General features: G+C 40.8%; 1 protein-coding gene across 1 annotated transcript; it reads left to right on the top strand.

The window, feature by feature from the left end:
• Positions 1 to 1,973: 1,973 nt before the first annotated feature.
• On the top strand, positions 1,974 to 3,762 carry LOC119798427. The gene is made up of 2 exons (XM_038307904.1): positions 1,974 to 2,541; positions 2,708 to 3,762. Exons 1-2 carry the CDS (start codon positions 1,983 to 1,985, stop codon positions 2,767 to 2,769), a joined length of 621 nt encoding a protein of 206 aa, XP_038163832.1. The 5' UTR covers positions 1,974 to 1,982; the 3' UTR covers positions 2,770 to 3,762.
• Positions 3,763 to 14,822: the final 11,060 nt, after the last annotated feature.

Below are 14,822 nucleotides of genomic sequence, written 5' to 3'. Positions count from 1 at the left end.
ATAAAATGAATGTTCTAGGTAAAAAAATGGCAAAATGAAATGAATGAGGCTGGTTTCTTGTATCTAAGAAATCTAATTTATTTCTCAACTTATCTTTACTATTATTGAAACTTTGAAAGGCTTTTTTTCGGATTACATATGAGACAGCTTGGAAAAACTCTGTCTTCTATCTCTTTTTATTTGCTGCAACTCCATTAATTTCAATCTGTGCATTTTATATAACTGTTATATAACCAATATTGTCCCAACATACTCTGAAAGGCCTTATTTTATCTCCATGTGAAGATAATTTAGTACGGGTTACCAAGGTCGAAGCATTTGCTTTCAGATATGCATGCATATGTAACTGAGTTAATTAGATTATTTTATTTGATGAACCTTCTCAAAACACCTTTTTTTGATTAATATACATGTTTGTCGTTATTTCTGTTTTATACTGCTTTTATTTAAAATTATTTATGTTTCAAACTCATTTTTCTTTGTTTTTCTTGGGTTCTGTATGATATTTTATTTTGGAGGAGAAGCTTTTATTTTTTTTCGCTTCCGGTGTCCGTGTCATATCCTCTGTATCCCCGCTGCCCTCCTCAGTTCGCGCTAAGCTGCGCTGAGGAGAGGTAAGTGTATAGAACGGTCTTCTGTTTGTATATTAAATTGTTCTAATATCCTGAAAAGTATTTCTTCCTAGCTCATAATTCGTAAATATATTGTTGATTAGCTGTTTTGTGCAGCACAGTACTGGCAGTTACATTCCCACAGCAGTAACTTTTGTTGAGGTTACTGTGGCAACATGGTTATTTCTGTTATTTTGGTTTGTTAAGGTGCATGTGGGAAACTGGAGCCCAGAGTTGCTGTGCTGAATATGTTGTTGTTCTAAACAGGTATGTGAGTAATTCAAAATGTTATTTGGATGTCAAATTTATTTATTTAGTATATTTTTTATATTATATCGGAGAATTGTAATGATTGGGCAGATTATTTTTGTTTGGGTTTTATTTTGTTTTGTATGCAGATTTTACATAATTATCATTTAATTATTATAAATGAGAAATATTATTTTTATTATTATTATTATAATTAATTCATTTTATTATTATTTAACCTCTGTGAGAATTTTGGTTTGTTTTAATGCATTTTGAGTTCGCGCTAAGCTGCGCTGAGGAGAGGTGCATGTGGGAAACTGGAGCCCAGAGTTGCTGTGCTGAATATGTTCTTGTTCTAAACAGAAATAAACCGAAGCAAGTCTGATCTCTTCGACTCTTCATTCCACGACTGTTACATCTGGTGCCGTGACCCGGATCCATTGGTTAGCCGCTGCCGACCGCCGAGGGTTCAGCTGTGTGCCAGTGACGCTGATGTCATCAAGTTGGTCGGCCTGTGGATCCTGCTCATTGTTGTTGAGGTTGCGATCACTTTTCTGAACACAGAGACTTAAGACATATATCAAACCACTATATTAGTTAGATTAAAGCCATTTTTTGTGTATGTGAATAGTGAAACTATTTTGGTTTAATTTTTTTTATTACTGCTTTTTTACTGTGTGCAGTATGGCAGGCAGAGGTCATAGTACCTTTAATGTTTTCACACCAGTAGTTGGGCGTGGCAGAGGGCTGTTAGCCCAGAGTAGTACTCACGTGATTGATGAGGGGTCATCAGAAACAGAAGAGATTATTGAAATACCTCCATTAGAGCCCCAGTTTTCCACCCCTGTAAATAATAATGAAAACACCATACGACAGTTACGCGACCTCATTGGTGAGATAGGGAGCCAAATAGGTGAGGCCATTACCAGCCGTCTGTTAGACAGCGGATCTCATGTTACTCCAGAGAAGCCTCCACCATCACAGTCTGCACGGAGTGAAACATCTAACACAGTGTTTGATCTCTCAAAAATGAGCCTGGTGGTGAAATCAGACATTAAAGAGCCTCCTATCTATCGTGGTGATGTTGATGATAGGACCTCTGTTCATGAGTGGATAGAAATAATGGAGGTCTACCTGCGCAAAAAGGGATTCCCAGCTGAGGAAAAAACTGATGAAATCCTGAACCACCTGCTTGGCAAGGCAAAAAGCATTGTTAAGATCGGATTAAAGAGTGCTCCTTCCACCACACCTGTAAACCCTGAGGCAGTTTATAGCATTCTGAGGCGCTATTTTAGCGACATTCCTGGATCTTGCTTACCACTGGCTGATTTTTATGCTACTCAGCCGATGGCTAATGAGACACCAGTAGACTACTGGGTTAGACTTAACACAGCTGCTGAAAACGCTGACAAACACTTGAAAGATCAAGGAAGCAGCCTGAATAAAATGGATACAGAGATAGCAATGATGTTCATCAGAAATTGTCCTGATTCTAGTCTCGCCTGTGTTTTCAAGTGTAAGCCCACCACTAAGTGGACATTCACTGAGGTGCAAGAGGCCATTGATGAGCATCAACGAGAGCAGCAAGTGAAGAGACCACACGCAACTGCCCCAAAAGCAAAAACACTCCAGATTGCCACTGCAGTAGCAGCACCTGACCACTCAGAGCTTGAAGTAGAATGTAGGCAAATGAACACTGCCAAAATTACTCCTATCAGTTCTACCAGCCCAAATGATCGCTCCGCAGAGTCAGGTGCTCTTGAACGGATGTTAACTATGCTTGAAAGAGTATTAGAACGCACTGCCCAGCCTGTTGGCGATACTCAGCCTCAGTTCTTCCCTTCCAGTCGACCGACTCCATGTCAAGTATGTGGCAACAGTAACCACTCTACACGGACACACTGCATGAGAGAGAGAAGATGCCTGGCCTGTCTCGAGATTGGACATCAGCGAAGAAGCTGTCCAAAATTCCCTAACACTCAGCGAGTTGGAGGCTCTATTGACCAGGGAAACTAAACCACTCACACTTGAGAGGGCACTGTGTGAGTGAGTATGATGAGTCCCTCACCCCAACAGAAGACATAAAGGTTGTGTATACAGAAAGTTTGAAATCTGCTCCAGCCAACACCCATGTGTTGTTTCAAAACATATCCAGACTAGAAAAGGCTGACAGCCTCTTTTACACTGATGCACAGGTTGGGGATAAAGTGTCATTGCAAGCTCTTTTAGACACTGGCTCCATGGCCTGCACTATCAGCGTAGAAGCTGAGCAACTTCTTGAGAATGCAGGGCTTACATCCCAGCCTGATTGTGATCGTAATGACATTATTCTTGTAGGCTGTGGAGGAGTTCAAGTAAAGCCCAAATGCATCCATGAATTAAAAATGGAAGTATATGGATGTTCATTTATTGTTCCAGCTTTAGTGGTGCCTGGGCAGAAAGATCAGCTGATTTTGGGCACAAATGTCATCAAACACCTCCTAAACCAGTTCAAACATTCTCCTCACTTTTGGCAAGTTATGAGTAAACCAGAGTCTGCCCAAACACCAGAAGTCATAAAGTTTCTTAGTATGCTGTCTGGCACTGAAAGATGGAGAGGTGATGTGATCCCAGATTTTATTGGGACAGCTGAACTGGTGCAGGCAGTCACTCTTCTCCCAAAGCAAGAACATTTGATTTGGAGCAGACTCCCTAAAAACTCGCCTCTCTCCGAGGGCAGTGCCATTCTAGTTGAACCATCACCCAAAACACAGATGCATAAAAAAGACATTATTGTCTGTAGATCAGTGTCCTCCATGAATGGTGATAGGTGGGTCCCAGTGCGCATTCTAAACACCTCTGATAAGGCCATCATATTAAAACGCCATACCAAAGTAGCGGAGGTGTCCACCTGTATAGCCCTTGAAGATATGGATGAGATCCCTGAGCAGGTGCTAGATAAAAAATTCAGTACCAACAATCAGACAGTGAAAGATGACAAAACAATCAGCTCAGATTCTCTCTGCACCAGCTTCCGTGACACTCTGAGTAACTTGGGGTTAGAAGATCTGGACATTGACTCTTGTGAGGTGGGTGATTACTGGAAGTCAAAACTGTTGCAGTTGGTCCAGAAATATGAAGGCATTTTTTCAAGAAGCAAACTTGATTGTGGGCTGGCCAAAGATTTTGTCCACCGCATCCGCCTCTCAGATAATCGACCATTTAGGCTTCCATATCGACGTGTTCCACCAGGGCAGTACCACAAGCTGCGACAAGTTCTCACAGAGATGGAAGAACGGGAAATCATTCGCAAATCTAACAGTGAGTGGGCGTCTCCTGTAGTGCTGGTCTGGAAGAGGAATGGAGATCTTAGGATCTGTGTGGACTATCGTTGGCTAAATGCTCGTACAGTTAAGGACGCTCACCCGTTGCCACACCAGTCAGACTGTTTGACGGCTTTGGGTGGCAGTGCCATATTCTGTGCCATGGACCTCACTTCTGGTTTTTATAACATAGCCATGGCTGAAGATGATAAAAAACTAACAGCCTTCACCACACCCATGGGGTTGTATGAGTTTAACAGGCTGCCTCAGGGCCTCTGTAATAGTCCTGCCAACTTCATGCGCCTCATGATGAACATCTTTGGGGATCAGAACTTTTTGACCCTGCTTTGTTATTTGGACGATTTGCTTGTTTATGCTCCCGATGAGGCAGAAGCTCTGAGGAGGCTCGAGATTGTCTTCCACAGGCTGCAGGTCCATGGCTTGAAACTAGCCCCCAAGAAATGCCATCTATTAAGAAAGAGTGTGAAGTTTTTGGGCCATGTTGTGAGTGAAAAAGGTGTGTCAACTGATCCTGAAAAAGTACAAGCTGTTGTTGCTATGACTGAGTCTGATTTGATGATGGAGGATGGTGTTACACCCTCACAAAAAAAGATTAAGTCATTTTTGGGGATGGTGATGTACTACCAGCAGTTCATACCAGACTGTTCCCGCATTGCAAAACCATTGTTCACTTTGACTGCCGCACCCAAGGGAAGGAAAGTCAATGGACGGGGCGCAGCAGCATTTAAGAAATTACATCCAAGTGACTGGAGAGGAGAACATCACTGTGCATTTGAAGAACTAAAGAATGCGCTGCTGGAGACTGTGGTGCTCGCACATCCTGATTTCAGTCGCCCTTTCATTCTGTCTACAGATGCCTCACAGGATGGGTTGGGGGCGGTTTTGTCACAGGTCCAAGAAGGTGAGAGTAGAGCACGACCCATTGCCTTCGCCAGTAAAGCTCTAACACGCGCCCAGAGTAACTACCCTGCTCATCGCCTTGAGTTTCTGGCGTTGAAGTGGGCTGTTTGTCATAAATTCAGTCACTGGCTAAAAGGGCATACTTTCACCGTCTGGACTGACAATAATCCCCTGACATACATCCTCACAAAACCCAAACTTGATGCATGTGAGCAACGATGGGTTGCCAAGTTAGCACCATACAACTTCAGCATCAAGTATATACCTGGCAGTAAGAACATCGTTGCTGATGCTCTCAGCAGGAAGCCTTTTGTGCAGGGTCGTGTCTGTCAGCGGATTTTGAATGAGCCATATGGGGACCTCATGGGGGAGTCCCAAGAAGTTCAAGAAACTTTAATTCAGGATACCTTCAGGATTGGGGTCAACCACCAGAACATTCTTCATACAGTCCCATTGAGTGAGCTGAAAAATCAGTCCCTATCTGATTGTGAAGTATCTGCAGTGTTGGTTGGTCATATGGAGTGGGATGAAGGTTCCAAGCAGAGAGTGGTTTCATGGCTAGCCCAGGATCTGGAGAAGTTGGCCCAACCAGGTGAAACCCCCCTACCTGTTTTTTCACTTCAAGAGCTTCATGATAGTCAGAGGAATGACCCTGTCCTGTCTCATGTCATCCCATTTGTCATTCGAGGGAGACGGCCATCAAGACGAGAGAGAGCTGGGTTACCTCTGAAAGTGCTCAAAATCCTAAAACAGTGGGATAAATTGAAGATGTATGATGACATCCTGTACAGAGTTTGCAAAGACCACTTGACAGGGAAGAAGCGACATCAGTACATGACGCCCTCCTGTTTGATCAGCCAAGTCCTCAGTGGTGTGCATGATAATGCTGGCCACCAGGGTCAGAGTAGAACTTTATGCCTCTCAAGACAAAGGTTCTTCTGGATCGAAATGGAACGAGACGTCAGAGACTATGTAAGATGTTGTAAGCGTTGTGTTGTTAGTAAGACATTGGAGCCTGAAGGAAGAGCACAGCTCGAAAGCATCAAGACCACAGGCCCATTGGAGCTCGTTTGTCTGGACTTCTGGTCTGCAGAAGACTCCAATGGGAAGAGTGTGGACGTGTTAGTGGTGACAGACCACTTCACTAAGATGGCTCATGCCTTCAAGTGTTCAGACCAGTCTGCTAAACAAGTTGCACGTCAGTTGTGGGATAAGTACTTTTGTGTATATGGCTTTCCGCAGAGAATACATTCAGACCAAGGGGCGAATTTCGAAAGCCAGCTTATCCATGAGCTTCTTCAGATAGCAGGGGTGAAGAAATCTAGAACAACACCCTACCACCCTATGGGGAACGGTCATACTGAGAGGTTTAATCGGACTCTAGGAAACATGATTAGAGCATTGCCTCCCAGAGAAAAGCAAAAGTGGCCTCAGATGCTGCAAACACTGACATTCGCTTACAACTGTACTGCTCATGAGTCGACCGGCTATGCCCCATTTTTCCTTATGTATGGTCGGGTGCCTAGATTACCAGTAGATGTCATGTTCCACAGTGTGGAAAGAGACAATGACATTACAGACTATGACAGTTATGTTAAAAGGATGAGAGATGACCTCAAGGAAGCCCTTCAGGTTGCTCAAATTAATGCTAGTGCAAAACAACAGCGGCAGGCTGAGCTCTACAATAAAGGTGTGAAGGGTGCTGACATCGAAGAGGGTGATCAGGTCCTCCTAGCCAACAGGGGTGAACGTGGGCGGAGGAAACTTGCTGATAGGTGGGAGTCGACCCTGTACACTGTAATCTCGAAAGATTCAAGATGTCACACTTATCGCATTAAAAATCCTGACAATGGACATGAAAAAGTTGTTCACAGAAATTTGCTTTTACAAGCCAGTTTCCTGCCAGTAAACGTGGATCATGAGACAGAGCCTTCTTTCTCCAGTGTTGGTCAGGAGTCTCAGGAGGCTGAGAGAAACCTGTTTTTGGAGGAATTAGAAAGTCACAAATCCGAGCGCACTGCTAGCTGGGTTGCAGGGGCCACCCCTTCGGAGAACTTCTCAGAAGGAAGGCACACAGCCCTTGATGCACCTTCAGTTCCCCTTGCCGATTCTGAGCCCCCTGTTTCTGAGCTGCACACAAGTGACTACAATGGAAAAACTCTGAGTGTTAGAAGTGTATCGGAAGGTTGTCTTGGGGAAGCAGCAGAGGCTTTATTCGATGTTCCTCTGGCAGTGACCACCCCTATGGACCAAATTAGGACCAGAGTGGGCAGGGTAGTGAAACCAGTGAATAGGTTAATTCAGAATATGACACAGAAAACCAAACAAGGAGGTTTTGTGGTTGGTGGGTTAGCCAAGACTCTGTTTCAGTAACACCTTATTGTTCACTTAGGATATTACCCTTCACTATGGACATGGAAGTTTATTTTATTACTTTCATTATGTGTGTCAAGATAAGAGTTCTTTGATAATTGAGTAGAGAGTGTGTAGAAGGCACATTCTTATGCAAGTGGACGTTAAAAGTCTGGCCAACTCCTTAATGTCGCTTTCTATTGCAATATAGAAACCCTTTGGTTGCATAGTGATTATCCGAGAAATATAGCTGAGTTTAGCTGGTATTATCTTGTATGCTGCTTCTGATCTGACCGGAGCTGTTTTGAGAAGTTCAGGGGGGAGTATGTAACTGAGTTAATTAGATTATTTTATTTGATGAACCTTCTCAAAACACCTTTTTTTGATTAATATACATGTTTGTCGTTATTTCTGTTTTATACTGCTTTTATTTAAAATTATTTATGTTTCAAACTCATTTTTCTTTGTTTTTCTTGGGTTCTGTATGATATTTTATTTTGGAGGAGAAGCTTTTATTTTTTTTCGCTTCCGGTGTCCGTGTCATATCCTCTGTATCCCCGCTGCCCTCCTCAGTTCGCGCTAAGCTGCGCTGAGGAGAGGTAAGTGTATAGAACGGTCTTCTGTTTGTATATTAAATTGTTCTAATATCCTGAAAAGTATTTCTTCCTAGCTCATAATTCGTAAATATATTGTTGATTAGCTGTTTTGTGCAGCACAGTACTGGCAGTTACATTCCCACAGCAGTAACTTTTGTTGAGGTTACTGTGGCAACATGGTTATTTCTGTTATTTTGGTTTGTTAAGGTGCATGTGGGAAACTGGAGCCCAGAGTTGCTGTGCTGAATATGTTGTTGTTCTAAACAGGTATGTGAGTAATTCAAAATGTTATTTGGATGTCAAATTTATTTATTTAGTATATTTTTTATATTATATCGGAGAATTGTAATGATTGGGCAGATTATTTTTGTTTGGGTTTTATTTTGTTTTGTATGCAGATTTTACATAATTATCATTTAATTATTATAAATGAGAAATATTATTTTTATTATTATTATTATAATTAATTCATTTTATTATTATTTAACCTCTGTGAGAATTTTGGTTTGTTTTAATGCATTTTGAGTTCGCGCTAAGCTGCGCTGAGGAGAGGTGCATGTGGGAAACTGGAGCCCAGAGTTGCTGTGCTGAATATGTTCTTGTTCTAAACAGAAATAAACCGAAGCAAGTCTGATCTCTTCGACTCTTCATTCCACGACTGTTACACATAGAAGGAAAAAACAAAATGAACTGAGATGTTGGAACCTGAGGCGAAGTGATTGCAGAAAAAGAGGAATTTATACCCAGGCTGCTTATCAGCCAACGTTTGTTGAGAAGTATTAATATGTAACATCTTGCTGGGCTCTCCAGGACACTTGCCTTGGCTCCGAAGAAGGAGAGAGCCCAGCGTTATCGAGGCTTGGCAGTGTGACTTGGTGATGGTATCAAGCGTTCTGACTGGATTCCATTAGGCAATGCCCACATCTATGTCTGCTGAACATATTGGCTCACACTGCAGGAAACTCAGCAAGTGATAGGCCTGCAATCATGACATATGAGCTATCATCCACAATTCAGAAAGGCATATGTGCACATAAACATTTGCTGCACACCTGAAGCTGCAATGCAGAGAAAGTAGAAGGTCTAAAAGCTAAAATTTGTGCATAAAATGCATTAAAAAATGACCGGTGTGAACATCGGATTCCATTTCTGACACTATGACTACCTGCTGAAATGCATGCATTTCCAAAAAGCTAAAAGGTAAAATGTGTATTTGTCATTTTCACTCTGGTAGAAACAAACCTACCTGACTCATTATGTGGGATGAAAGCTGAGATTTCAGACTGTTTTGAGCAGGCACAATGTTTTTGGCACGATCATGGTTAATAATCATTTCATGGTCCTGGCAACTGCGTTGAAGAACTTGGTTGCGGCCTTGGTTGTGAACCCATAAACCTCGGCACACACATGTCTTGGCTTGTTATTTGAATGCAAACTGGCCATGCTGGCCGCATGCAGGCCTATAATCTCATACCAGGCACAAGTAAGCCCTGGTATTGCATTTAGCAATGAGAGGGGACTGATAAGGATATTACATTTTTTACGACAGGTGCACTGCAACTCATTGAAAAAATGTATGGACATCAGAGCCTGAATGCGTGAGTTGTGTGTGACTGATTAAAAACAAAACAATAGCTACGTTTACATGGACACAACTAATCGGATTGAAGGCCTGATCAGATCAAAAATGTTTCATGTAAACATGTCAGACTGAAGATTCTAATCCGATTCGGTCCGATCGGATCTAAATTTAATTCCGAATGAGAGAGGTGGTTTTTGCCGATCGCCATTCCGATTGGCGTCCATGTAAACACCCATTCGGATCTTAAGAGTAAAATAATCTTCACTGCGCATGTGTGCGACGTCAGCGTGACGTTTTTCCGCCTTGTCAACAACAGGAAACCACCGGTCGCTCTCGCTCTCGCTCTCGCTGTGAACAACATGACGGGGGGAGTTTAGGAACGCCGACTTATACACTCAAGTTCATTTAAAGCTAAAGGAAGCAGGAATTTATCCTCCTCCTCTTCCTCTTTTCTCTCTCCACAGCCCACTCGCTCTCCCACGCCGGTTCAATCGCTCATTCTCTACATTTTCTCTCGGACATTTCGCTGCCAAGCGCTTTTTTCCTCCTCTCTCCTTTTTTCTTTCCGCTCGCTCCGAGCGCATCGTTTGTCAGGCCTCCCAAAAACCAGACGCAGACAGAACTGCCAAGTTTGCCAGGAAGTTCTGCGCATGCTTAAAAGATTTAATCTGATCCAACGCTTGGTACATGTATACACACGTCATGATCGGATCATTTCATTTAGTGTCCATATAAACGGAGATTTTGAATTTCCGATCAACCAAGGTTTGGATCGGATCGGGGAAATTTTGCGCATGTAAACGTAGCTATTGATAATGAGGTATATGTACCGGTACATGATGTCTTCTTATAGCACGTGCCTAAAATTGCTGTACTTTATATTGTTTGGCAGAATGGCACCAATCTTTTAATGTTGCTGATAAGGTGATACATTTTTTTCTCCTCAATAATAAGGTGAGCATGCAGAATGCTCCCATGCCTATATTCAGAAATTCGGCAGGCTGTGAGGAAACACTCTTGTGTAGATATGATACCGGTGGGACTATCATCATGATGAGATGGCCAGGAAAGCTGTGGTAAATCACTAAGAATGCTAAGAGATGCTTCTCTTCTTACTGAAACAAATTTGCCTGAACTAGTGTTGTTCAGTTTCCTGGGGAAGGTAGAGGTGGTAGAGCAAACTGTTATCAGAAAAAAATGTCATATTAACAAGAAATAAGATCAATGTTCTTCATTCAAGCAGCATTTCTTCATCCTTACAAGGTAGAACATACAATATTTGCCAATGTTTCTGTCTATTCTGGTCACACAGGTCTTCCCCACTTAAGAACCACAGGGTGGCTTTGTTTGTATTTTTCCGTTTTTTTTTTTTATGTTGATCACCATTGTAATCTACATTGTTTTATTGTATTACATTTTTACAGTGAAGCACTTTGTGATTTTTATGTATCTGTGAAAAGTGCTATACAAATAAACTTTACTTACATACAGTAAGAAAAGACTCTGATTGATTGATTGATTGATTGATTGATTGACTCATTGATCTCAGAGTGGAGAAAATGTACTCGTTACATCAGCTCAAATAGTCAAAAAGAAGAAGGTGACAAAAGGAAGAAAAAGGTGGATGGGGTATTTACAGTATATACAGTGTCATATATCTATATGTGCATCCACACATATAGATATATGACAGCTGAAGTCTTTTATTTAGCAGAATTATTATGTAGGGTTATTGCACATGGTATTTACATGGGTAGATGGGTATTTATATATATAGCTATTGCACTGGGTATCGAATATGAAGAAGAAACAGGCTATTTCACAGGGTATTAAATAGTAACATTGCACATTATATGTTGCACAAGTTATTGCCGTTGTAGTGATGCATTGTAGAGTCTGATTGCAGCAGGGATGAATGACCTGCTGTAGCACTTCTTTTTACAAACAGGGTCTAAGATTCTTTCACTAGAGAAGCTGCTCAGCTCCTCTAAAATCTGGTGCAGAGGGTGGAAGGTGTTGTCCATGACTGGACAGCACCCTCCTCTCAGCCACTTCCTATATTGAGTCCAGAGTGCAGCCTAGCACAGAAACGGCTTTTCTCACTAGTTTTTTTCAGTCTCTTTATCTGGCCTTGTCAAGCAGTTGCTCTGTTTGAGTGACTACTTAGGCCATTAAAGAAAACAAAATTAGCTTAAAATAACTGTTTTTTATAAGGTTATTAATGGGAATAGAGCATCAAATATTTTTTCCCATCACAGAGCTTAATCCTGTGTAAAGGGGGCCTAAGACATATAATTTCAGAACCTTGCATATGCCTGATGCTAACCTCAAAGTTTTACACACCATGATGTAAAAGCATAACCCCAGGCTCACACCGACTCCGGTCTTACCGTTGCGGTGCGGTGGGTGCGGCGCCGCACTGATTCCAAGTCATTAAAAAGACGTAAACCTCTCTCACCGGCTGCTGAGCTGTCCGGCTGCGGTTACCGAGACACTCCGGCGCTGCAGAAAATTCCGCAAGAAAGCTTTCCTTGCGATGTGCCGGAGCCCTCCGCAACAAGCTCTCGCAAATATCCTTATTTGGGCCGTGTTATCGCGTGAAGTTACGTGAACTCAAGTGAACTTCTGTTAAATCTCCGGACCTGTTGCCGGAGCCGCAAAGCCGCACCGCACCGTAGTCAAAAGGGCGGTGTGAGAGGGGGTGTGCGGGAGTTGCGGTCTCCGTCGGCTCGGTAACCGCACCGGAGCCAGTGTGAGCAAGGGGTAACCCTGCTCCCAGGAACTTTTAAAATAATGAGACTAAAGTGCTGTCTGTCTGTCTGTCTGTCTGTCTGTCTGTCTGTCTGTCTGTCTGTCTGTCTGTCTGTCTGTCTGTCTGTCTGTCTGTCTGTCTGTCTGTCTGTCTGTCTGTCTGTCTGTCTGTCTGTCTGTCTGTCTGTCTGTCTATCTATCTATCTATCTATCTATCTATCTATCTATCTATCTATCTATCTATCTATCTATCTATCTATCTAACTCAGGGCGTTTTAAAATCTTGTTTAATTAAAATTTTATATTTATTAGATTAAAAACACTACCCATAACCATAAACAGCTAGTTTTTAAATATAACTGAACATAAAGAGTGGTCCGAAAAATAAGTAGTGTCCCCTAGATCTAAAAATGAGGGACTAGTTACTTTGCTTGCTTCATTGCTCATTCCATGGGTTCTGATTATGTTTTTTAGTGTTTACTTCCTCTTTCTTTTGGTGTTAATGTGTGTTTAGTTGCAGTTCTAATAATTCCATGATTATCTGTTATTCCCATTTGTCTACCTGGATTCTCTTCACAGCTCTGTCATTAGTAAATTCTCTTCTGCTCGGTTGTGGAGTTCTCACCGCTACAAATCTGAGGGACTGAAACAGATTCTACTAATTACCTCCCCTGAATTTATATTCCTGTTAAACCTCCAATGATTCCTCCTGATAGTTTTTTTCTTGGATCTTGGACTTGGGGGATATGTAATTTTCTTCTAGTATTTTACAAAATCTTATTCTATATGATTCTCCAGTTGTCCTGTTTACATATGTTGTTCATAGTTTAATAATTATGATCAGACGAAATTAAATATCTACAGATTTTGGACAATTCATTTGGTTTTTAGCTCTTTTATTAATTGGATTCAATTTTTTTTCAATGTTTTTAAGCTATATCTTTAAAAATACCAACGATTTTTGAATTGTCAACTAGGAAATAGCATTTCTGCAGAAAACATTATTATTTTTTATTTTTTTCAAAGCCAGTTACTGTAGATGTTCAACTGAAAGATGAATTTAATGAATTTTCTGGATCTATAAAACCTTCAAATTGTTTTAATGTACTTTAGCCATTACATTTTTTTTATTATACTTGAATGATTGACACACCAGAATGATTGACAATATGATCCAAAAAAAGAAAATCCTCCACTATACATTTAATATAAATGTTTCAGTAAATTATCTAATTAATAAAGGATTTATTTTTTACTCTGAATATCAACTCCTTATTAAAGTTTTGTACCTACATTAACACCAAACTTAACAGGAGCTTTCTGCAGTAGAACAGAGCACCTTTCTGCTCCTATTTAGCTTTTCTTGCCTCTATCTGTAAACGTGTGCTTTGTGTTGAATGAGGGTATTCATTCCTATTCTTTAAAGGAAGCTTCCCAGCTCAGGCCTGAGTTCATAGATACTTTATAGCTCAGACAAATGCATTGTGTTTTCTTGTAAGGATTATCTATAAAGGCGAAAGGCTTCCAAGACACTGCCAAACAAAACCCTAATTACTCAGACCGCACTGTGCTCTACTGCTAGCATTGGCGGTGGCTCTGAAATTTTTTCACATGAGTTACTAGGCTTTGTAAGGTGCCATGACAACAGACATAAATCTAAAGCAGATTCTCACCACTTTTTCAAAGAAATAATCCCCTAAAATTGTGATTAGAAAAATAAAACTTTTCCAGAAACAGCAAAAACCCCATAGCAATAAAATGTGTTAGATTAAAACCTGTTTTTATATGTAACACCAAATATGTAATTCCTATTTTATTTGTGAATGTTTCAGAGATATTAGAACTTATACCAGTTCATGCTACTTTTTCTCATGAGTTGATCATAGTATTTAGGAGCTTTATATCCATATTTAAGTTATCCTTTTTCTCCTGGGGTAAAACTGTTTTGTGACATATATACTTATTTTCCTTTGCCTTATTTTTCTGACTGAAAGTTGGTATTAAATAAAGACTTCATTTAGATAATGTCTCCAAGGCTCCCCATGATGTTCTTCCCAATTCAAGGCCACACTTAAACATAAATTATCCATGCAAAGTACACATCAATGTCATAGGTTGCTGAGTAATGTTATTTAATGGAAACTTCAGCCAAGACATTTAAAAGAAATGCAGTTAGCGGTTAGATAATTGAATTTGATAGCCACATTACATAAAATATTATTAATGACACCTTTTGATTCTGTTGTGGACTGATCATGTTAGCAAGGACACATGGGCAGTATTATGTTTACCACTGACTGTAATAATGTCCCAGAATAATGTCACTGTCAGCTTTTCATGCTAATAGTCCATAGGAACCATGGAGCTGTTAACAGCTATAATAAATAAATAAATAAATAAATAAATAAATAAATAAATAAATAAATAAATAAGCCTTAAAAGAAGCAGAATGATTTAT

The sequence above is a fragment of the Cyprinodon tularosa genome, unplaced genomic scaffold (assembly GCF_016077235.1).
Source record: "Cyprinodon tularosa strain WSP-4 unplaced genomic scaffold, ASM1607723v1 ctg623, whole genome shotgun sequence".
Classification (NCBI taxonomy): Eukaryota; Metazoa; Chordata; class Actinopteri; order Cyprinodontiformes; family Cyprinodontidae; genus Cyprinodon; species Cyprinodon tularosa.
This window is presented reverse-complemented; position numbering and strand designations above follow the sequence as displayed.

Coding starts and splice junctions, on each gene's coding strand:
- LOC119798427 (XM_038307904.1), top strand. CDS start 1,983: ATGGAGGTCTACCTGCGCAAAAAGGGATTCCCAGCTGAGGAAAAAACT. Junction 2,542..2,707: donor CTCAGAGCTTGAAGTAGAAT/GTAGGCAAATGA, acceptor CTTCCCTTCCAG/TCGACCGACTCCATGTCAAG.